This window comes from Bos indicus, chromosome 16 (genome assembly GCF_029378745.1).
Source record: "Bos indicus isolate NIAB-ARS_2022 breed Sahiwal x Tharparkar chromosome 16, NIAB-ARS_B.indTharparkar_mat_pri_1.0, whole genome shotgun sequence".
NCBI lineage: Eukaryota > Metazoa > Chordata > Mammalia > Artiodactyla > Bovidae > Bos > Bos indicus.
The window spans coordinates 62,865,830-62,888,506 of record NC_091775.1 but is presented as its reverse complement, the minus strand read 5'-3'; the positions used below and the strand labels follow the sequence as shown (position 1 = coordinate 62,888,506).

Sequence of the window (22,677 nt, the reverse complement as noted above, 5' to 3'; positions counted from 1 at the left end):
CATCAGGGAAGCTCACGATTTGCCCACGACATGAGGACCCCTTCCAAGGGCAGAGGGGATACCCTCCAGCCTTCAGCAGCCTTGCCTGCTGAAACCTACCAGCGTGCCCAGTAGGCTTGGGGCTCTAGGAGGGCTCAAGCACTAGAGAACAACCCCAGCACTCCTTGTAGGAGCTCTGCTTACTGGTCACTGTGTCATCAGGACAGCACACCTGCTTGGCCACCGAGGGTCTCAGGGGGTAGACTCCTGCTGAATTAATTCACTTATGCATCCCCTGCAGGGCCTAGGATGGTGCCTGGCCTGTAACGGGTGCTCAAACTGTATTGAATGAATGAGTATATGAAGTGACGCTGTTGAAGGGGAGGGACCTTAGCCGTGGGATTATCTGGCATTTGCTGCTCTAAGCAAGTAGTAAATCCTGGAGCTGCTGCCTCTTTCTGCTCTGTTGGTAGTAAAATTCCCTCAAAGCCCAGGCCTCCCACAGCCACAGAGCTTGGAGCTCCTTTAGCATCCCTACCACCGCCTCCCCGGGGGGAGCTGGCTAATCTGCCTCCAGGCTGATGTCGAATCCTGCACCCGCTCACAGACCCTGCCAACTTCCCCAACATCTGCCAGGCTCTGGGAGCTGCTAGGAGCAATGCACAGCTCTGTCATCTATTAAGATGAACAGTTAAGTGGCTGGTGGGCCACAAACCCAGCCCGTGATCTCTGGGCTAGCACCACCCTAGCCCCCGGGCCATCCCTTACCATCTCTGCGGTCCTCCAGCGGTGCTGTGGGGTCCTGGCTTCGGGCACCCGTCTCCCCCATGAGGATGGCTCCTTCCCAGGGCTCCTGCAGCCCCTGGGGCATGCTGCTGTTGCAATTGTTGGTGGACAGGGCCCGCAGGGGGTGCCTGCTGTGGGGACTGTGGGGCGGGGGCTGTGTCGAGGTGAGCTCGCAGGTCCTGGGAACTGCGCTTCTGGAAGCAGGCAGGGGGCTGTCCATGGGCTCTCTCTGGTTGCCCAGCCTGCGAAGCCCAGCCAGGGCTGCCTTCCTGTGAGACACGGGTGAGGTGGTTTTCTTTGAAGAGGGAGGGGTTGGCACCCAGCCGTCAGGGCAGAGGGAAGCAGTCGGCTGTCGGGCCTGGTGGTGGGCAGAGGGCTCTGCGCGGCTCTGTTGCGGGCAGTCAGTTCCCAGAGACTCCTGGCTTTCTATAACCGGGCCTTGTCTGCCTGGCCCCGAGGACCCCAGCTTCATGGGAGAGGCGATGGTGTAGGCTGTCCGAAAATCCCCGGGGTGAGCCCAGTGATTTTCCAGCCCTGGTCCAGACTGCCACGGGGACCCGGGGAAAGCCCTCTTCAAGTCCTGGACAGGAGGCTTAGACAAAGCATCTTCTCTGGGGAGCAGAGCCCCTGCCGTCGTCTGGCCCGCGTCTTCTGTCACCTCATCTGACACCTCCAGGAGCTCCAGCCCAGGCAGGTCGTGTGAGGCCTGAGGGCTCCGGGGCGGCTCCATCTCAGCCTTGTGCAACCACCTGTGGCCTCCCCGAGGCCTGGAGGCCCGCAGGCGGGTCTTGCTGGGCTGAGAGGTCCCGGCCTCCTCACTGTCGGTCCGGCAGCTGTCGGAGGTGTCGGTGCTGTCCAGGGCCGAGTCCGCCTCCTCGGGAAGCGCCTGCTCCCCGATGTGCGTCTCCCGGATCCACTCGGTGTGGAGCCGGGGCTCGGCGGCGGAGAGGAGCCGGAGCGGGACGCTCAGGCCCTGAGAGGGGAGGGGCTGCGCCGACGCCCCCTCCCTTCCGCAGGCGGGTTCGCGCTCCCGAAGGACCCTCGGGTCGGGGGCGATGCAGTGGCCGCAGGCTCGGCACCTCCTCTCGCTGCCCCGAGCGTGCGGCGGCGGCGCCGAGAGGCCCCCAGGCTGCAGCCCACCCAGCAAAGGGTGCAGAGCGCCCGCGCCCGCGTCCCGGCGCCGGCAGCCCCCCTGGATGTAGTCGGCGAGGTCGGGCTTGGAGCGCAGGGGGCCCTGGTCCGCCAGGCTGAGCACCTGCCGCTGACGTTGCTGCAGCCGTTCCAGGTAGCGGGACTCAGCGTCCCGGGCGGATTCATCCTCAAAGCGGACGTGGGACGGGGAGGTGCCCCGCTTTGGCCACTGCCCGCTGCTGGACTCCCCGCTGGAGGAGTCGCTCGTGTTCCCATTCTGGAGGTTGTCTCGGCAGGCAATGGTCATCCTCGGGTCCAGGGCTGGGCTTTTCCGCCCATCTCTGATGGGCAGGCAGGAGGAGAGAGGTCATGAGCAAGAGGAGGAGAGGAAGGTACAAGCCTCCTCGCTGGGCGCTAACCCGTCCACCCTGGGGCCCGGTCCTGCACAGCGCTCAGGCAAAACTACAACCCAAAGTTGCCCAAATCAGGTTCCTCAGGAGTCCAGCAGCAAAGCAGAAAAGCTTACAGGCCCATCCCCATCCTGAACACAGTGCTGAACAAAATGAATACGACCTTCTCTACTTTGGGCTTTGCCTCTGTTGCCTGCCTCCGTCTGAGTTAAGATGAAACGCTGTTAAACGCAGGACTGTAGGAAAGGATAATACCGAAGTCCTGGTGTGTGTTTAGAAGTGAGTCTGGCCATCACGGGCATCTGGTGAACTGTGATGAATTGTGGCAGTCCTGCATTAGTTATAAAGGTCTAATGGGAAGAGCAGACGTTTCCATGGAGACCGTGTGGGACCTGCAGCCGAGTTTCTAAGCATTCCTCCTCTCCGGATTCACTCACGGTTCCTAAGCATCTTGCTGGGACAAAATTTAGACAGAGTAACACTAGTGTTTCTCCTTGGTCTTGCCATCTAGTCTGTTCCAGCGCTGCCTCCTGTATCTGCCCCTCCCCAGCCCTCCTCACACACTCTGTTCCAAAACACTGTGACAACAATTACTATGCTAGGAAGAGTCCTCACATTGTCGTCAGCCTTTGCTCTGAGAGACACTGTAGCTGGTGGTCAAATCCTGCTCAGATTAAGAAAACACCTGCACAAACCTCACACCAGGCCTCCCGGAGCCAGGTGGCCTGAGTTTCAGATCCCTATAGGCCCTCGTCTACCAGAGGCCACCTAAGTAAGGACCATGCTTCTCCCTGCCTTTCCCAGCAGCACCTCGCCACCAATCTACTGATGAGCAGCTGGGACTCACATCCTTTCCTGCTTTTCTCACTCACCCTGGACCCCTGCGGTGGCCTCCTATTCATTGGTTCTCCTGGATCTCAGCTTCATCGCATCATCTCTCAAGAGGGCACAGGATCAAGTTCTCAGTCTTTGGGGTAAAGACACAGGCCTTCCACATTCCTCTCTGCCTTCCTTTCCTGCTGTGGCCCACTTGCAAGGCCTCCAGGCTTCTCACCCCATTTATCTTAGGCAACTCTCCTGCCACTGTTTCCTACACTCTCTCTTCTTAACCTGTCTGCCTTTGATTACCAGTCATTAAATCATACCTGTGTATAGATGCCATGTGTAATGTTTAATTTTATGTGTCAGCTTGGCTGGGCCATGGTGCCCAGGTTCTTGATGTTTTTGTGAAGGTTTTTTTTGGATAAGATTAACATTTAAACTGTGCTGTGCTTAGTCATCAGTTGTGTCCAACTCTTTGTGATTTCATGGACTGCAGCCGCCAGGCTCCTCTGTCCATGGAATTCTCCAGGCATGAATACTGGAGTGGTTTAGCACTTCCTTCTCCAGGGGGATCTTCCCAACCTAGGGATCAAACCCAGGTCTCCTGCATTGCAGGTGGATTCATTACCGTCTGAACCACAAGGGAAGCCCAAGAATACTGGAGTGGGTAGACTATTCCTTCACGCAGGATATTCCTGACCCAGGAATCGAACTGAAGTCTCCTGCATTATAGGCAGATTCTTTACCAGCTGAGCTACCAGGGAAGCCGACTTAAACTGGTAGACTTCAAATAAAGTTGATCATGGTATGGCGGACCTCATCTAATCAGTTGAAGGTCAGAATAGAACAAAGACTGCTCTTCCCTGAGCAAGAAGGACTTCTGCCAGCAGACTGCCTTTGGATTTGAGTAGCAACTCTTGCCTGGGTCTCAAGCCAGCCAACCTACTCTGCAGAATTTGGACTTACCAAGTTTCCTAGGTACCATGAGCCAATTTTTTAGAATAAAATTTTCTCTCTCTATAAGCACACATTATGTTGGTTCATTCTCTGGAGAACCCTGACTGATACAGCTTGATGCTGTCTCCTCCTCTGACTACCCATGCCACCCATTTGTCATCAAAGACTCAAGAGACGTCAGGGTTGGAAGGGACTAGCATGACCAAGTGACCCCTTGTTTCCATGAAGGAGAGGGCACACAAGACCAGTTTCTGGACGGACCAGCACCTGAACAGCTGGGAAAGGCAAGCTGCAGGGAGTTTTTCTCTTTAGAAGGAGCCATGAATACGGAACTAGTCTTTGACCATCGTCATGGTCAGGTTCTGACTGGAGACAGGGGCTTGGATTTTAGAGACCTGTTACTTCTTTCCTGCTATGTCATCTTATATGCTGGCAAAGTAATGCTCAAAATTCTCCAAACTAGGCTTCAGTAGTATGTGAACCGAGAAATTCCAGATGTTCAAGCTGGATTTAGAAAAGGCAGAGGAACCAGAGATCAAATTGTCAACATCCATTGGATCATCATAAAAAGCAAAAGAATTCCAGAAAAACATCTAACTTCTGTTTCACTGACTACGCTAAAGCCTTTGACGGTGTGGATCACAACAAACTGGAAAAATCTTAAAGAGATGGGAATACCAGACCACCTTACCTGCCTCCTGTGAAACCTGTATGCAGGTCAAGAAGCAACAGTTAGAACTGGACATGAAACAACGGACTGGTTCCAAATTGGGGAAGGAGTACGTCAAGGCTGTATATTGTCACACTACTTATTTAACTTACATGCAGAGTACATCATGCAAAATGCCAGACTGGATGAAGCATAAGCTGGAATCAAGATTGTAGGGAGAAATATCAATAACCTCAGATATGCAGATGACGCCGTCCTTATGACAGAAAGCAAAGAGGAACTAAAGAGGCTCTTGATGAAAGTGAAAGAGGAGAGTGAAAAAGTTGGCTTAAAACTCAACATCCAAAAAACTAAGATCATGGCATCCGGTCCCATCACTTCATGGCAAATAGATGGGGAAACAGTGGAAACATTGAGAGACTTTATTTTCTTGGGCTCCAAAATCACTGCAGATGGTGACTGCAGCCATGAAATTAAAATACGCGTGCTTGTTGGAACAAAAGCTATAACAAACCTAGACAGCATATTAAAAAGCAGAGACATTACTTTCCCAACAAAGGCTGTCTCTAGTCAAAGCTATGGTTTTTCCAGTAGTCTTGTATGGATGTGAGAGTTGGACTGTGAAGAAAGCTGAGCAGCGAAGAATTGATGCTTTTGAACTGTGGTGTTGGAGAAGACTTGAGAGTCCCTTGGACTGCAAGGAGATCCAACCAACCAAACTAAAGGAAATCAGTCCTGAATATTCAGTGGAAGGAGTGATGCTGAATCTGAAATTCCAATACTTTGGCCACTTGATGCCAAGAACTGTCTCATTTGAAAAGACCCTGATGCTGGGAAAGATTGAGGGCAGGAGAAGACGGGGACGACAGAGGATGAGATGGTTGGATGGCATCACTGACTTGATGGACATGAGTTTGAGCAAGCTCCAGGAGTTGGTGATGGACAGAGAAGCCTGGCAAGGTGTAGTCCATGGGGTCGTAGAGAGTCGGACATGACTGAGTGACTGAACTGAACTGAACTACTTTTGAATTACCGGAACAGTACACATGCAGTTATCTATGCTGGCATACTTTATGTGTTGTTACTGCTTTTAGTCCTCAAAGGCACTTACCAAGGCTTCCCTAACTATACCCTCCTCCTAGCACAACTCGTTCAAGCTTGTCTTGATACTCCAACAACTTATTCTAAGTGAAACGTATGTGAGTGACTGGCTGATTTTCTTATCCTTCCTCTAATTGGATGCTTCAGCGATTCTGGAGGAAAGATGTCAGTGCTCTCAAAAAGGCTGCCTTCACATGAGTTCCTTCTTCACCAAATTTACAGCTACCCAACAGAAAGACAGGTGTGGTTTGCAATTAAAAGGAAAGGAGTTCAATGTGGACACAGCACCGGTCAGGTCGCTAGTGCGAAGCCGCTGTATAGCACAAGGGGTTCGACTTGGTGCTCTGTGATGACCTAGAGGGGTGGGATGGAGGTGCGGTGGGAGGAGATGTAGTATACATATAGCTGATCCACTTTGTTAACACAACACTATAAAGCAATTATACTCCAATAAAAATTTTTTTAAAAGGAGGTCAGACAATGGCAGGAAGAAACCATCCATGCTTAACAATTACTGTTAAAACATGCCAACCAAGTGGGGAGAGTGGCCACTGAACTGGTTGACTTCCTTAACTATACATGGCACTGACTAGTCTGGACAGTGTATCCTTCCAGGCTGTGCTTTCTGTATGCATAAATGGCCTTGCCTGCCTGACTCAGGTGGACATGTGCTCACCTGGGCCCTGAGGGTATCCCTGACCATTCCAATTCATCCCTTTCCTGGGTGCCTTGACAGCCAGGCCACTGACTAATCTCAAGACCCTGATGGGTAGAATGGTCTGGATCACAGATGGCGTGGAGTATGGCACATAGATGCTACCCTTGGGGGTCCTGGGGTTGCCCGAGATGTCATAGTTAAATTGTCCAAGACTGATTCCCTGCAAAGCTCCATGGGAAACAGCTACAGCTGAGAGCTGATTCCCTCACTTGTGCCATGTCAGCTCACTACAACCTCAAATCTTGGACCTGGGGCCTCTGGTCACACCAAGAGAGGGGCTGGTGCTCACCCAGCCATGAATGCTGAGCCGGCACAATAAAGCTACAGCAAGGTCCTGCTGTGTCACACTGCATTGTACCTTAGCCCCCAGTTCACAACAAGGAGTGGCTGCTGCTGCTGCTGCTAAGTCGCTTTAGTCGTGTCCGACTCTGTGCGACCCCATAGATGGCAGCCCACCAGGCTCCCCCGTCCCTGGGATTCTCCAAGCAAGAACACTGGAGTGGGTTGCCATTTCCTTCTCCAAGGAGTGGGTGAGTACTTCCTAAACCAAGGAAGCTGCGAAGTGCCACGGTGCGAGTTCTGGGGCCTCCCTGAAGCCTGATGCTAGGTGTTCCCTAGGTGGTTACACTGCCCTGGATGCAGTGGGCAGGGGCAGCCTGCCCACCTGCCACCAACCCCGACTCCAGCATTTTCCCCAATTGGCGCTGCTCCAGGAGGATTAAAAAAAAAAAAAAAAGTACCACTGCTAAGTAAGTGGATCTGCCTGCTTTGAGATCTGAGCAGATTCTGACACTGTCAGTCATCCTGTTTCCTGGAATCCACATGCAAAAAGGGCCATCTTTTCCATCAGGCACAATAGCCACGATACCTGGGAACCACAATTCTCCTGGGGCCCATGAAAATGTTTTAGTTTCTTTTGAAGTCAAAAGAGAATACATAAATACACTTTTAAGTCAAAGAAAACATTCTCAGATATAATATTAATATATTTACCTTTTAGCCAGCATGGTCATAACATTTAAATTTTAACTTTGTTTATGGGGAAAGGGCTTCCCAGGTGGCTGAGTGGTAAAGAATCCGCCTGCCAGTGCAGGAGATCCAAGAGACATGTGTTTGATCCCTGGGTCGGGAAGATTCCCTTGAAAAAGAAATGGCAACACACTCGGGTATTCTTGCCTGGAAAATCCCATGGACAGAGGAGCCTAGTGGGCTACAGTCCATGGGGTCGCAAAGCACTAGACATGACTGAACACACACACACGTAGTATGGAGGAAGGAGTCACGAAGGCCAGAGTGCCTAGGGCCCCCCAGAGTCACTGTGGGCCTGCCTTTGGAGAGGGCTGTGAGGCTGAGATGTAAAGCTCCTGGGTAGAATCACCCCTGGTGAGGAGGTGCAGCGTCTCTCTCTGCTCGTCTCAGCATGGCCGGGAAGTCCCTCTGACCCCGCTTCTGGCGACCGTTCTCTTGAAGTGACTGTGAGGCGCTGCAGCCCTTGGCGCCCAGGATAAGGACCCCATCTGCAACTGCATCTCTTGAGCCTGTCAGGACCTGAGAAGGAGCGGTGAGACAATCCCTCTGGTGGGCTCACTGACAGTGTGGGGCTCCTGGGTCAGGTATCCAGAGCATTCCTGCCCAGAAAGGAAGGCTCTAGCCAGAGAAACAGCACCATCTCACCCTCTAGAAACAAGAGCAGCCCCGCTGAGCAGCTCTGCCCCTGCTGCACGGGCAGGGTGCCCTGGTTTGCCAGGCCTGCCCAGTGCAGGAGAGGCCCGCTGGACACTCAGCACGCCAGCTTAGATACAACACCCCACACCAGGCCCCGGGGGCAAGGCCCTGCTCTGCTGACAGCATATGAGCTACACTTTCTAAAAGGAAAAACACTCAGTTGTAGAGGTGGTATATTCCTAATCTAATAAGGAACTCCAGGTCCTCTCAGCCACATCAACGACCTTAAACTTTACAGTCAAGCGGGTGAACTCAGTCATCCTGAATTCGTGCCAAAGGTAGAAATCATATTTTTGTTCTAAAAGAAGAAATGGAGGGGCTTCCCTGGTGGTCCAATGATGAAGATTGTGCTTCCAATTCAGGGGTTGGGGCGTATGTTCCAATTCTGGTCAGAGAACCAAACTCCCACGTGCTATATAGCAGCATGCCCAAAACAAATAAGATAAAATTCTCAAACACTGCCTTCATTAAGAAGAAGAAATGGAGACATGCAGAACAGCTTAATCCCATGAGGTTTGCTGCTGTGTGGTCGCTCAGTTGTGTCCGACTCTGAGACCCCATGGACTGTATGTAGCCCACCAGCCTCCTCTGTCCGTGGAATTTTCCAAGCCAGAATACTAGAGTGGGGTGCCATTTCCTTCTCCAGGGAATCTTCCCAACCCAAGGAGCAAACCCATGTCTCTTGCGTCTCCTGCATTGGCAGGCAGATCCTTTACCACCACCTGGGAAGCCCCAGTCACATACCTTCAGCTCAGTTACTGAATCCCCGAGGTCCCTACCAGCAGTGCTGGGACCAGGGCATAAAGGTATGGCAAAGGTCTTAGAGACGAGGGGAGAGCGAATAAGGCACTCCAGCAGCAAGTAAACAGCAACCTTGTCAACATGAGGCACTACTGATGCCTCCACAACCATCCCTCTCCGAGAGGATCCTGTCTGCTCAGACGCTGGTGCCAAACGGCCTCTGTGTGGAGGCCCCTCTCTACCACAGTGCTGTCCTAGCCACACAAGCTCCAGGCAGCCCTACCCGGCCCCTGACACAGAACGCCAGCACTTACGGTGTCCCCTCCCAGGCTCTGCCTCTGGTGGGTGTGTTCTGCCCTCCTGGGATCAGGAACACCAACCCAGGTGCGCCTGTCTCCCCAGTAGCAAGAGCTTGCACTTCCAAGAGCTCTCCATTTCTACACCGATTCGCTTCCAGAAAATGCAGCTTCGGCTGGCCCCCTCTTCACCTCCTGCAAAAGCCTGTCTGTTCAGGATGGCCCCAGCCACCTCCAGCTAGACCTGAGATAAAGAAGACCTTCTGGGGGCTGCTGTGCCTGTCTGTCCCACTCTTCCATCAGCTTTCATCAGGCTGCTCTTTGGAACGAGTGATGTGTCTGGGCTCGGGGGTTGGAGGGGGTGGAGGAGGGGCTCCTGCATCTAATGAGGCCCCAGGCCTGTGTGGCATCGCCACGGTAGCTCAGCATGGCTCTCCAGGGTGATCTGACAAGCGTAACCTTTAGAAGCATCTGCAGCAAGCCATCTGGCGTTGATTTTTCAGCTATACCCTCTGAGGATTCACCAGTGCTGCCAAGTCAAAGTAATTCTTTTCTGGACACAGCAGCTGCTAAAGTGGGTCACCTTGCATTTCAATTGCATTTCTACTGCTGGAGAAGAGCCTGGTGAGAGGGAACCTACTTTAAAGTTAGTGGCTGGGGTCGTCGTTAGCGGTTGATGAGATTTGGGGAAGAGGAAGTGTCCCAAGGTACATTTACATCATCCGGTCTCCTTTGCAGATTTTTGTTGTTATCGTTCAGTCGCTCAGTCATGTCTGATGCTCTGTGACCCCATGGAATGCAGCACTCCAGGCCTCCATGTCCTTCACCATCTCCCAGAGTTTGCTCAAACTTATGTTCATTGAGTCAGTGATGCCATCCAACCATCTCATCCTCTGTTGCCCCCTTCTCCTCCTGCCTTCAATCTTTCCAGGCATCAGGGTCTTTTCTAATGAATCTGCTCTTCGCATCAGGTGGCCAAATTATTGGAGCTTTAGCTTCAGCATCAGTCCTTCCAATGAATATTCAAGGTTGATTTCCTTTAGGATTGACTGGTTTGATCTCCTTGCAGTCCAAGGGACTCTCAAGAATCTTGCCTGTTTTGCAGCTACCCAACTCAACCTTAGTACCTAAAGAAAGTGGAACAGGAGGGCTCCATGGAAGTCTAAGGCTCTGGGCCGCATATACATGCAGAGAAGAACAGTCAGGATGCTTCAAAGGAGGCACTGGCATTCCTAATTAGTGTCCTCCAGCCAGAAGAAACAAGGCACAAAATGCAGAGATAAAAGGGGAGCCGGGTGGGGACCTCTCGCCAGGATTTAGGGTCTCCTGAGCGCCTCTCCTAGAGGTCACCGTGACACTGACCCAGAGGCAAGCCTCAGCCCTCTGCTCTTGCTGAAGTCAGTCTCAAAGGTGTCCGGAAGTTCCTCAGCCTTTAATAAGCCAGTTCAGCATCCCCGTCAAAAAGCATGGTGTCCAGTTCCACCGAGAATCCTCGCTCCCTCTAGTACCCACTGCGCCAAAGAAGCCACAGGCCTGGTCAGCCACAGATGGTCCTGCTGGGGCCTGGGGCATTTGGACCTGAGCTGGCAGCCTCACTGCAGGTCAGATGCACCCGCCAGCTCCACCTGTAAGTGATTCCTTGGGGCGCGTGGTACACGGAACAGGCGCAGAGATGGGGATGGGATGTCATGCAAGGGGCGTCTACCTGTGTGGAGTGCTGAACGTCCTTGAACTTGTTCTTTTCTCATCTCTCCATCCCTGACGAGCTCACCTCCCTCATGGCCCCACCACTGTGAGATCGGGATGATGTCTACATCTGCAGTCTGACCTCTGTCCTCCTCCTCAGCTCCTGTATCCAACTGCCTGATAAGCACCTCCAGTGGGTGTTCCGTGGACAGTCCCTCCCAAGCTTAATCCTGCACCGAGGGTTCACTGAACCTCCAGACACCAAGTCAGAATCCTGGGCTCCATCCTGGATGCCCCCCTTCTCAGGCTCCCCTCATCCAGTTGATTCCATGATTCAGTCAGAGGTAACACTTGTAGGGTACTCACTACATGCCAGGGGCTGTTCTAAACACTTTCTATGAACTCACAGAACCCTCACAATTATCCTGAAAGATAGGGTCTGGTATAATTCCCATTGTGCAGAGGAGCAAACCAAGGCACAGGGGCTTCCCCAAGAGCACACAGCTAGGAAGTGGCAGAGCCAGAACTCAGCAGTCCACTTCCAGTCTTAACCACTTCTCTGCTGCCTCATTAAGCCTGTTGCTCTGGCTCTGGGCAACCTTGCGTCTCCACCCTCTCCTCCCATCACCACACACTGTCCCCCTGGTCCCCCAGATCCAACTGTCTCTGCAGCCAAAGCAGCTTTACTGGAATGCAAACGTGCTGGTGCTACCCAGCTGCTTGAAATCCTTTGGTGGCTCCTAGCTATTACAGGAGGCTTCCAAATTGTCCGTCAGTCCTGGAGGCCTCCATGACTGCCTCCACTGGGCCGTCTGGCCCAACTCCTGAGAATACTGCTTCTGTTCAGTTTCTGCCCGGGATGCTCACCCCTGCCTCCCTCAGCTGCCCAGTAAATATCTATGTTTCTCCTTCAAGCTCCAACTTAGAAGCCACCTCCTCCAAGCCTCCCCTTCCTTTCCAGATGGAGTTACAGTAGACTTCCAATCCTACACACACGTCTCTCCACACCACAGTCCACAGAACTGTACTGACCCATCTGCTGATCTTTCTCCCTGGAGATTGTGACACCAATGTTCCCCCAGGGAGACTCGGGTTATGTTCCCTAATACGCCATCAGTAGGCTCTCAGCGAAGATGTACTAACTGACTAAAATCATGAAAGCGGTGCCTGACAACGGGAAAAGCTCCCACACGGACCAGCAGGGAGGACTGAGAGCTGGCATTTTGGCTGGATCCCATCTCTTCTCCTGCCGCAGCCCATACCGGCCGGCCTGGCCCGGGCCCCACTCACCGGCTGCACAGGGCAAGGGTGGGCACGATGTCATGGCTGGCACGGACAGGCCGGGTCCTGGCCTTCATGCGGGCTCTCTGCAGCAGATGCTTGGCTTCTTCATGCCTGGGGCTCAGCACGGGCTGCGGCTTGGGACCGAAGGGCCTGCAGGGGGGTGTGTGGGCCAGAGCGGGTTGGGGGAGGGATTAGAAGAAAATAACACGGATTAGGAGGGCTTTAACAGTGTCGAGCTTGGCTGTGCCAGAAACAGCCCCGCATGGAAGCCTTCCTTGGCCAGCTCCCACACGGGAGGGCACCAGCCTGGGGCCTGGGGCCGGGGGCCTGCTGACTCTGGAAGGGACCGGCCCACCCCGGACAGCTGCTCAGAGACCAGAGGCAGAGACCCCAGGAGGATCTAGAAAAGGGTAGGGGAGTCTCCAGATTACTTCATTGTTCTTCCCTGGGCAGATAGCAGGAGTTATCTGGGAGGAGGGGAAGGAAAGGGCCCAGGGCTGCTGGGCTGCGACTGTGCCCAGCCAGATGGTCCCTACACGCATCACCTCCCTCTCTCCTTCTGTCTCTCGGCACCCACACACACCCACTCAAGCTCACAGCGCACCGTCCTAAGCTCTCACCGCAGACACAAGGCATCGGGGCCCTGCCCATCACTGCTCTGCTCCTCTGAGAGAATGACATTTTTATAAGTCCTGGTGATTTCTGGCCTCAGTTCCAATCCTAACCCAACAGACATCAGGTCAGGGCCAAGAGGAACTACGCTGGACCCACACCAAGTTAGCAAATGGCTCACTCCTCGTCATAACGAGGGTCTGCTTCCAGCAGCTCTCACCACCTCCCAGTTGTGCTGCCTCCCCAGCCAGGCTAGAGCTGCCGAAAATGACAGCAGCCTTTTTTCAAAGCCATCTCCCAGTGACACAGCGGCAGGTCGCAGGGATAACAGCCGCCCCACAGCCTCCCGCTGACCAGAGGGCCCTCTCCGCAGCCAGGCGGGCCTGGGGGCAGGTGCGCTCTCTGCCTGACAGATGAGGGTGTTCCTGAGCAGAGAGGGACATGTGACATGTCACTCAAGGTCGAACACCAAGTGAAGCGGAGCAGACAACAGCCAGCTCCACTGTCTCCAGCATCCTTGCCGCATCCTCCGGCTCCTCCCCGCCCCGGGGTCCCAGAGCAGGCTGAGCCGGCATGTGGCTGAAGCCAGACTCACTCTCTGATGCGATGTCTGCACTCCCCGCAGCTGCCCTTGTCCTTCCTCGCTGTCACATATGCTGGGCTGTCCCCACCAGGGAGGGTCTGCAGGGGGAGGACTTGGGCGGCTAGAGGCTCAGGCTGGCCTGCATCTCAGTCTGCAGACAGCCAAATCCCAGGCTTCCCCAGCCCATACATCACCTGGAGAAAGGGGCCTCGTCTTGACGGGGGATGGTACCAAGTCGTTTCCTAGGTGACGGATGATAGAGATGTGAGTGGAAAATGGCCCAACCCTGAGGCCTCCTTGGGACAACCTTGGACAAGCACTGGGCAGTCTATGATTTTTTTTTTCTTTCTTTTTATTTTCCCATTATTCGCACCTAATCCTGCTTTGGGGCCAAGATTAAAACTGAGAACTGCCAGAATAAAGGCACCATCTGTGCCTGTGGACCCTGGCAGGGCCCAGGCACGGTTCTGGAACCAGGAGGGCTTCCAGGAGAGAATGAAGAGTGAGGTCTCAAGGCCCGCTGCCCTGTGAGGCGAGGCAGCCCTCTGCACAGCTTCCCAAGCAGGCAGGGCCTCCAACGCACCGCTGAGAGCAGCTGTGCTCCCTGGGGCTCCAGCTCCGCCAGCAGAGATAATGAGGTTACCAGCCCGGAGAGACGCCTCTGCAGCCACGGGCCTCTGGCTGCCAGCCCGCGCGCTCAGAGCCTTCCGGTGACAGCTGTGGCCGCCCGGCTGTCGGAGGGCATTTGTCACAAGACCTGGTGGGCAGGCAGGAGGGCTCCAGGCAGCTGGCCAGATGCTGTCAGGAACAGCCTCGCCCCAGGTTTCGAAGCCATTTTCCAGCTTTGCTGTTTTTTTCTTTCTGCTCCCTCTACTTGGAGCTGTTATTTATTTTTTTTCCTTTTCATCAGCTGCCCTGCTTTGGTTTCTGGCAGACAAAGCTGGTTTCTCCACTGATTAGAAAAGCAGGGTTTTTTGGAGGTGCCTGGAGGCATCCACGCAGGAACAAACTGAGCAGGGAGGAGAGAGGCAGCCACCTTCACCAACCGCGGCCAAAGTCAGGAGGGCAGCCGGCTCTTGGTCATGGTGCGCTCTGGAGTGGGCAGGCCTGACAGCCCTGTGGCTGGAAAGGGGTCTTTCTCCCCAGTGGCAGGGAGCAAGCAGGTGCAGCCCCGTGAACCTGTCCTATTCTCACACCCACCTTGCCGCCCCCCAACTTCGCTGCATTGTCCTGGTCCACCCGAGGCCACCGACCTCGCCAGGCAGACAGGTTCAGACTCCGCTATCTGAGGCAGACCCTCCACTGTTATGTGACGACAGCCCTGGAGCCAACTCCTTCCCTTTGTGACTACAGCCCAAGGTCCCCGCTCCCACGGTCCCTCTGCAGATTGCCTGGCAGGGCTGGGGCAGTCCCTGTGTGGCTCGGCAAAGACTTTCCACCTGAGCACAGAGAGCTGTTGTCACTGCCGTGAGAGCTCGCACACCTAGGGCTTGTGAGCTCAGTGGGTGGGACACAGGGTCAAAGAGGCTGAGTGCTTCCCCCGGGCCTCAGTTTCCCCATCTGTAAATAGCTGGAGTTGTACAGAGAGAGAATCCACGTTGCTATCTCATGAACCTACATCTTAGGCCAGAAAGTCTGCAGTACCACAAGGCCGGGTGGGGAAACTTGAGGTCCTCTCCTAGGGGGCTCACAGATGCTTGGCCCCCAAGAAGCAGCAACACCTAAAAGAGCTAATTGTGGGGGACAACGGGAGATCCACGTGAGTACCCTGGCCCTTCCAACCACAGCGTCCTAAGCTGACCCCAGGACAAAGAGCAGCGGGAAAGCCCCTCCCACTCTGGTCTCTCCATCTAAGCCCCGCTTCCTGGTAGAGAGGCCAGCTGAGCCCTGCCTGCAGCTCCCCTCCCAGCCAGGCATAGCCAGCTCAAGATCTCCAGTCAGGACAACCACCATTTCCCCCCAGTCAGAGAGGTCAGGGAGACAGAGCAGCCTCCTTTAGCAGCCATCATAATCCTGGATTAAAATAATAAGCTCCAGCCAGTCTGGCTTTAACCCTTTTATCCTAAGAACAGGAATTAGGGAAACAATTTGGGATGGAAAGGGATCTGACATTTCCCAGAGTCCAGGATGCAGCAAGGAGAAGGAACATCTATTGTGACCAAAACACACCTTCCTTTCTGCCTAGCAACTGTGCCATTTTTGCACATTAGAGAGCTTTCAGATGGCCACGAATAGAGTGCCCTTACTGTCACACTGTGTGCAGCCCCCCGAGTGAGGGCAGCAGTGGGCTCGGAACCTATTCTGGACCGTGTATTCCATGTGGGCAGGGGCCTGTGGGCTCACTGTTATAGACGCCTGCTTCCCAGGGCTGCAGGACATGGACAGAACAAACCCTACAGTGAAGGTTAGAAGTGTGTTTCCGGGACAGCCTGTCTAACTCTGAGACCCCACGGACCGCAGCACACCAGGCTTCCCTGTCCCGCACTATCTCCCAGAGGCTGCCCAAATTCACGTCCACTGGGACAGGCTGCCCAGCTTCTCATCCTGGGCTGCCACTTACTAGCTGTGTCACCCTGGTAGGTTACTGAGGGGTTAAAGTTCGGCTTCCTCTTCTCCTAAAAAAGGGCTCAGTTGTTAAGTGAGACCGATCCCCTCAGAAGAGCTGAGCACAGAGCCAGGAACTTGATGAGATTCAATCAATATCAGCATGTATTATCATCACTGCTTTTATTATTTGCACAATTATTTTGTTAAGTTCCTCTCACCCTCTTGCTGAGCTTAAGATGGAATCCCTGAACGTGAACTAAAAGCACCTGCCAAAGAGATCCCCTGTCAACTTGGGGATGTCACACAAAGGCATGTTCAGAAGTGAGAGACTATTTTGAAGCTAGAGAGGGCTTGGTGGGTTTTGTTCTAGACCTTTGGAGCCCTGCACAGGGCTCCACAGAAAAGGCAATTTCCATTGAACAGGGAGCTGGAGGAGGCTATCTGGTAGCAGAAGGAAGCTGCTATCCAGAAAATAAATGGGCACTTCTCTCGAAATAGAAGGAGGAGCGGCATCCTTAAGAATGGCACATATCCAGAGAAAACTATAATTTGAAAAGATAACGTGCACCCCTATGTTCATTGCAACACTATTTACAACAGCCAAGACAGGGAAGCAAACTAAACACCCATCAACAGAGGAACAGAAAGAGAAGATGGAGTACATATATACAGTGGAATACTACTCAGCCATAAAAAAGAATGAGATCATGCCATCTGCAGCAACAAGGACGGACCTAGACTTTATCACACTAAGTCAGGTAAGTCGGAAAGAAAAAACAAATACCCTACAACATAACTTACACGTGAAGTCTAAAGCGCGACACAGATGAACCTACCTACAGAAGAGAAACAGAGTTACAGACACACAGAACAGACGTGTGGGCGTAAAGGAGCAGGGGGCGGGGGAGGGAGGGACTGGGAGTTTGGGATCAGCAGATGCAAACAACTGTATATAGAAAGGATAAACAACAAGGTCCTACTGTGTAGCAAAGGGACCTGCATTCCGTGTCCTATGATAAACTATAATGGAAGAGAAAATGAAAAAGAATATACGTGTATGTATAACAATCACTCTGCTGTACACAAGAAGGTAACACAACACCGTCAATCAACTACACGGCAACAAAATAAAACAAACAAAAACAGATGGCTGCGTGGGATCCACCGCATTGAACACCTTTGAAAAGATGTGTGTGGGGGCGTGCAGAGCTTCCCCAGGTCGTCGACTCCTTAGGGAGAGCAAAGTGGTTCTGTCCTTGCCTTCTTGAAGAAGGAAAAGGAGAACAAATTCCTGTGGGCTGTCCCCTTGGTCAGCACTGCATGGGTGGAGGCAGGTGACCAAGACACCCCCAGGTAGGGGGACAGTGGCCTATTCCCCTCTGAAGACCATGGAGGAAGGCTTCCTCTTGAATTTCAGCCCAGCTCCTCACAGATGAATGATCTTGAGCAAATTAACTTTCCTGAGCCCCTCTATTCATAAAGATTGGGACCACAATGAGATTTTCACGTGTGGGGTGTATGAGTGTGACAATGACATGGAGGAAAGTTGCAGGTGACACTCGCTGTGAGGGAGGGCTTGAAGGGATAGCATCCTTCCTTCTCCACGGGGTACTCAGAACCCTAGATGCTTCAGGAGTGTGTGTGTAGTTGGGAACACTGGTGAGCGGCTAAATGTAATTTTCTTCTTTTTAGTTTTAGTCTTTGCAGGTTTGAGAGTGGCAAGGGGTTTCCTCGAGTTCTCCTTCGTGTCTGTATATCTGAGTCAGGGGGAAGGATGGGGAATGACAGGGGGTAAGTATGCAGGACAGGTAGGGGCTCAGCTAGTCTTCATTACACCTTGAACCTGGGGGTGCCCTCAGGTATGCCTGCAGCCCTGCGACTCCTGGGAGGAGCAGGAGCTGCTTCTCTCACGCTCGCACCCAGGACTCCCTCCTGCCACCCCACACCCTCCCTGGTAGGAGGACCCCGTCTCCTGGCAGTGCTGGGATGCTGCCATGCCCGTGGCCTCGTACCCGGTAGCCTGGTAAGGGGGTCTGCAGGTCATTCTGGCTCCCCAGCCAGGTTCTGGACTTTCTGGTTCCCTAGACTCAGGGGGTCATGAGGAATCCTGGAGGTGAGCATGAGACCCTTAGGAGTCACAGGGCTGCAGGTATATCAGAGGAGACACCTAGGAAAGGGTGTAACCAAGACTAGCTGAGCCCCTGACCATCCTGCATACACCCGGCCATTCCCCATCCTGCCCACCGACTCAGGTGTGGGTGTGTTAGTCACTCAGTCGTGTCTGACTTTGTGTGACCTCCATGGACTCCTCTGTCCATGGGATTCTCCAGGCAAGAATGCTGGAGTGGATAGCCATTCCCTTCTCCAGGCAAACTTCCTGCTCCAGGAATTGAGCCCGGGTCTCCCACATTGCAGGCGGATTCTTTATCATCTGAGCCGCCAGGGAAGCCCACTGGCTCTGATACACAGACACAAAGAAAAACTGGAGGAAAGCCCTTGCCACTCCCAATCTTGTCAAGAGGAGAGAGACAGAAAATGTCTCTCCAGTTCCTCCTACCTTCAGTTCAGTTCAGTTCAGTCGCTCAGTCGTGTCCGACTCTTTTCGACCCCATGAATCGCAGCACGCCAGGCCTCCCTGTCCATCACCAACTCCCGGAGTTCACCCAGACTCACGTCCATCGAGTCAGTGATGCCATCCAGCCATCTCATCCTCTGTCGTCCCCTTCTCCTCCTGCCCCCAATCCCTCCCAGCATCAGAGTCTGACCTGGGGAGTTCCTCTTTCAGTATCCTATCATTTTGCCTTTTCATACTGTTCATGGGGTTCTCAAGGCAAGAAAACTGAAGTGGTTTGCCATTCCCTTCTCCAAAATCTAAATTCCCAGGCTCTCCAAAATGGCCTCAGCCCACACTCCCACCCTGTGTCCTGATAGTACCTTCCATGCAATCCCCTGCCTACCTCTCCCATGCGTGTCTGCAGGTCTTACCCATCTGGAATGTCCTCTACTGGCTCCAGTCAGATCCGATCAAGCCCACAGGGGCGTCCACCCCAGGTGAGCCCTCAGTTACAGTCATACACGCATGCTTCTGGCAAACACATTCTGAGTGCCGGTACCGTGCTGACACTTGGCAGGTCCCGGGTCCCAGAGAGAACAGCATGGTCCTCGCCCCTCAAGGAGCTCCCGAGGGAAGATCCACCAGCAACAGCCAAAGTTGGTGTAGGCAGAGTGGGCAGTGAGGGCAAAGTGGGAATTCCTTCTGAAATTACACACAGTGTAATGCTAGGGAATAAATTAAGTTTTAAAAGCCCAAGGTTTTCTCACAGTTGTGGGCCTGACCACTCGAGCCACAGCCCAGGCCTCTGAAATTCTTGAGGGTTCCCTGTCTGCCCCTCCTGTAAACTGGAGCCTGCAGACAGCTTCGGGGCAGGGAGTTTTGGCTGCTAGCTGTCTGCGTGGAGGCCTGAAAACCGGAACCAGACAACGTCTGCGCCTTCTTTTCTTGTGATGAAGTATACACGCTGAGACTGGGCTCCCTCCTCTGAGCCTCTATTTCTGCATCTAGAAATGGGCATAACTCTGCCACAGGGATGGGGGAAATCAACAACTCAGGATGTCCTCTGTGCTTTCATCATCATCACAGCACAAATTAAACGACCCCAGAGACCCTCTCCCCTCCATTGACCCCACAGCAGAGCAGGGGTTAAAGCGCCTGCAGACACGTGTCAGGGTCTGCCCCTCCGCCCCCCAAAGATGGCACACACGGAAGGCCCTGATTTGAAGCAGAGCAAGCCTGGGCCCCACAGCACCGCCTTCCCAACTAGCTTGCCAAGGCAGGCCCCGGGCCTCAGGGGGCCTCCCTGGTGCCTGCAGCGGCCCGAGGCTGAGTGCTTTTTTGGAAAGAATCGACTCCCTTCCGGTGCAGGGCCTGGGGTGAGGATCGCACTGACTGCAGCTGCTCCTCTGGTTTTATACACTTTTTGCACAAGCAGGGTTCAGCTGGGGTCCTAAGGCAATGTATAATCCTGCTGTGCCCTCCCAAGGCCTCAAGACAGTGGACAGACCGAGCGGGTCCTGGCCGTTTTACAGACAGCAGGGGCGCAACACCACAGGCTTCTAAGAATGGATGGGGGCAGAGCCCCCGAGCAGAGCGCCCTTCGATTCCCTCCTCTGACGAGTCCAGTGCTCACACATGGCTGTGAGCGAGGTCACGGCTGACAGTACTGACCCCACTGGGCTTCCCTGAAATGCTTTTGTTGAGTTGTTCAGTCACTCAGTCGTGTCTGATTCTTTGTGACCCCACGGGCTGAAGCATGCCAGACTTCTCTGTCCTGCATCAACTCCCAGAATTAGATCAAATTCATGTCCATTGAGTCAGTGATGCCATCCAACCATCTCGTCCTCTGTCGTCCTGAAGTGCTTACCCCTCCCCTTGTCTTCTCTCCACAAATCAAAACCCCATTTCCCAAATCATGTCAACGGCGACTTAGGAGAGAAACAAGCTTAGCCCGTGGAGCCTGCCACCTACCTTTCTTGGTCTATACTTGAGAATACCAGGCTGGGGGAGGGGGCCAAGGGCCCCCAGATCCCTAACCCAAGGCATGACCTGTGGGGACAGCTTGTAGCAGTGCAGCATAATGGTTAGAGAACAGCCCTTGGTGTTTTTGACTGTGAACCCTGACTCTAACACTTAATAGCTTTATCACCAGGCAAGTCACTTAGCCTCTGCCCAAGAGGGTCTCTGTCAGTGAAATGGGAACAGTCAATACGTTGTTATTAGGACACTGTCAGGATGCGGCACAGCACAAGGGCTGGAGCTGAGTGCCAGCATGGTCTTCTGGAAGGAAGGACCTCCAGGTGGTTCCTGTCCTCTGGGGTGGAGTCTCCTTTCGTCCCTCAGTAGAAGGGACAACCAATTAGCCCTGGGACATTTCTGGTGTTCCCTCAGCATCTCGGGGGTCTCGCCTCCACAGGTGACTCTCCTTGTGACCACCTGCAATGAGCTGGGCCGACCCCGCCAGTCAGACAGGGTCTGCTGTCTTGGGCTCTGCTGCTTCACCATCATTGTGGGGCTTCCTGTCTTACCATCATGCAGAACAGTAACAACCGAGGACATAAATACTTGCTGGGTTAACCAGGTCATTACTGACCAGACTAATGATCAGTCGTCAACCTGGTGATTATTTGGTTCTAACACTGAACTGCACTGACGCTAAACTTGACTGGGTGTGAAACCAGACCTTTTATGCCTCAAACGCTGAGATTTAAGGGGTTCACTGCCAGAACACATCCTGACTGATGTCCCGGCCCTTTCAGGATGACCATCATGACGGCTGCCATGGTCTCAGAGTCTACGCTGTCCAGGGTCCTCAGCCCCTCCATGTAGACCCTGTGGCCAGGGGTACAGGGCTGAGGGAAGTGTGCCTTACTTCAAAAGTCTCTCAGGAAGCTCAGACATAGAGAAGAAGCAGCAACAAAACCATCCTGCTTAGGGGAGAGACGGAATTGCAGGGTCTCAGGGATGCTTTAGTATCTGCCCGGAAGACTCAGGAATAGAGCCAAATGAGAAAGCCTGTCCCAAGGGGTCTCTGGACATGGATGAACTTTCTCCATGAAGTAGGCGTGCTTTCTGGCCCTTCAGCCTGGGTGTCTACTCAGCAGGGTGTAGATCACCAATAAAGGTCCATGGGGCACTGTGAACAACCTTCTAAACAAGCCAGGGGACAGTTTTCCCCAGGCCAACTCTGTGCCTGGATATATGCTGGGCACCCTCCTCATTCCACACATATACACACATGAGATCATCATACAATATACATATGCACACACCTACACAGCCTACACCTAGACACAGATACCTCGGGTGTGCGTTTAGTTGCTAAGTTGTGTCTGACACTTTGCGACCCCCTGGACTGTAGCTCACCAGGCTCCTCTGTCCATGGGATTCTCCAGGCAAGAATACAGGAATGGGTTGCCATTTCCTTCTCCAGGGGATCTTCCCGACCCAGGGATCGAACCCACATCTCCTGCATTGTAGGCGGAATCTTTACCGCTGAGCCACTGTAAACTGCAGACCCTAACCCACTGCAAATGGTCTGGTAGGTGAAACAATAGTTCAGAAATTCCTACCCTGAGCATTCTACACAAACGCCATCTCCTTGCAGGACTGGGGGAAAGCCCCTCCCGACCCCCCATGGTTGAGGTTCTTGTCCTTTAAGATGGTATTTTAATTACCTAGTACCCAACATGCAAGTCAGGAGCTTCGGCTTCTTTCAATAGTGACCTCTGGGCAAGCCCCCGTGGACATCTTGCAGTTGAGCCTTCCTCCCACCCAGGGAAGACAGAGTGCGAGCAGCGGGGAGCAGGGAGACATGTAGCTGCAGAAGAGGAGGCCCCGGCTCCTCTAGGCACAACTTGTGTCTGCCCAGGCAGGCTGTCTCCTTTATGGCTCCCCAGGAAGGACAAAGGGGCAGGGCAGGGGACAGGATGTCACAAGGACCAGTCACACGCCTCCACACTGTGGCTGGGCTAGGTGTGGATGTGAGGGGAGGCTGAACATGGCGGCCAGGGAGGCGGGAAGAGACCCCCGGAAGAAGGGGGGGCAGCTACGATTCCAAGTCGTAAATAATGAG

At 53.6% G+C, this 22,677-nt stretch overlaps 1 protein-coding gene across 2 annotated transcripts in view; it reads right to left on the bottom strand.

Annotated features, from left to right (window-relative positions):
• KIAA1614 (KIAA1614 ortholog) overlaps window positions 1-22,677 on the bottom strand; it is a 43,355-nt gene that overhangs the window by 15,234 nt on the left and 5,444 nt on the right. For both annotated transcript variants that reach the window (XM_070768536.1, XM_070768537.1), the window contains exons 4-5: window positions 12,313-12,456; window positions 748-2,237 (exon numbers count right to left, since the gene is read on the bottom strand). In XM_070768536.1, the coding sequence (XP_070624637.1) occupies window positions 748-2,237; window positions 12,313-12,456 (1,634 nt within the window). The remainder of the gene's footprint in view (window positions 1-747; window positions 2,238-12,312; window positions 12,457-22,677) is intronic.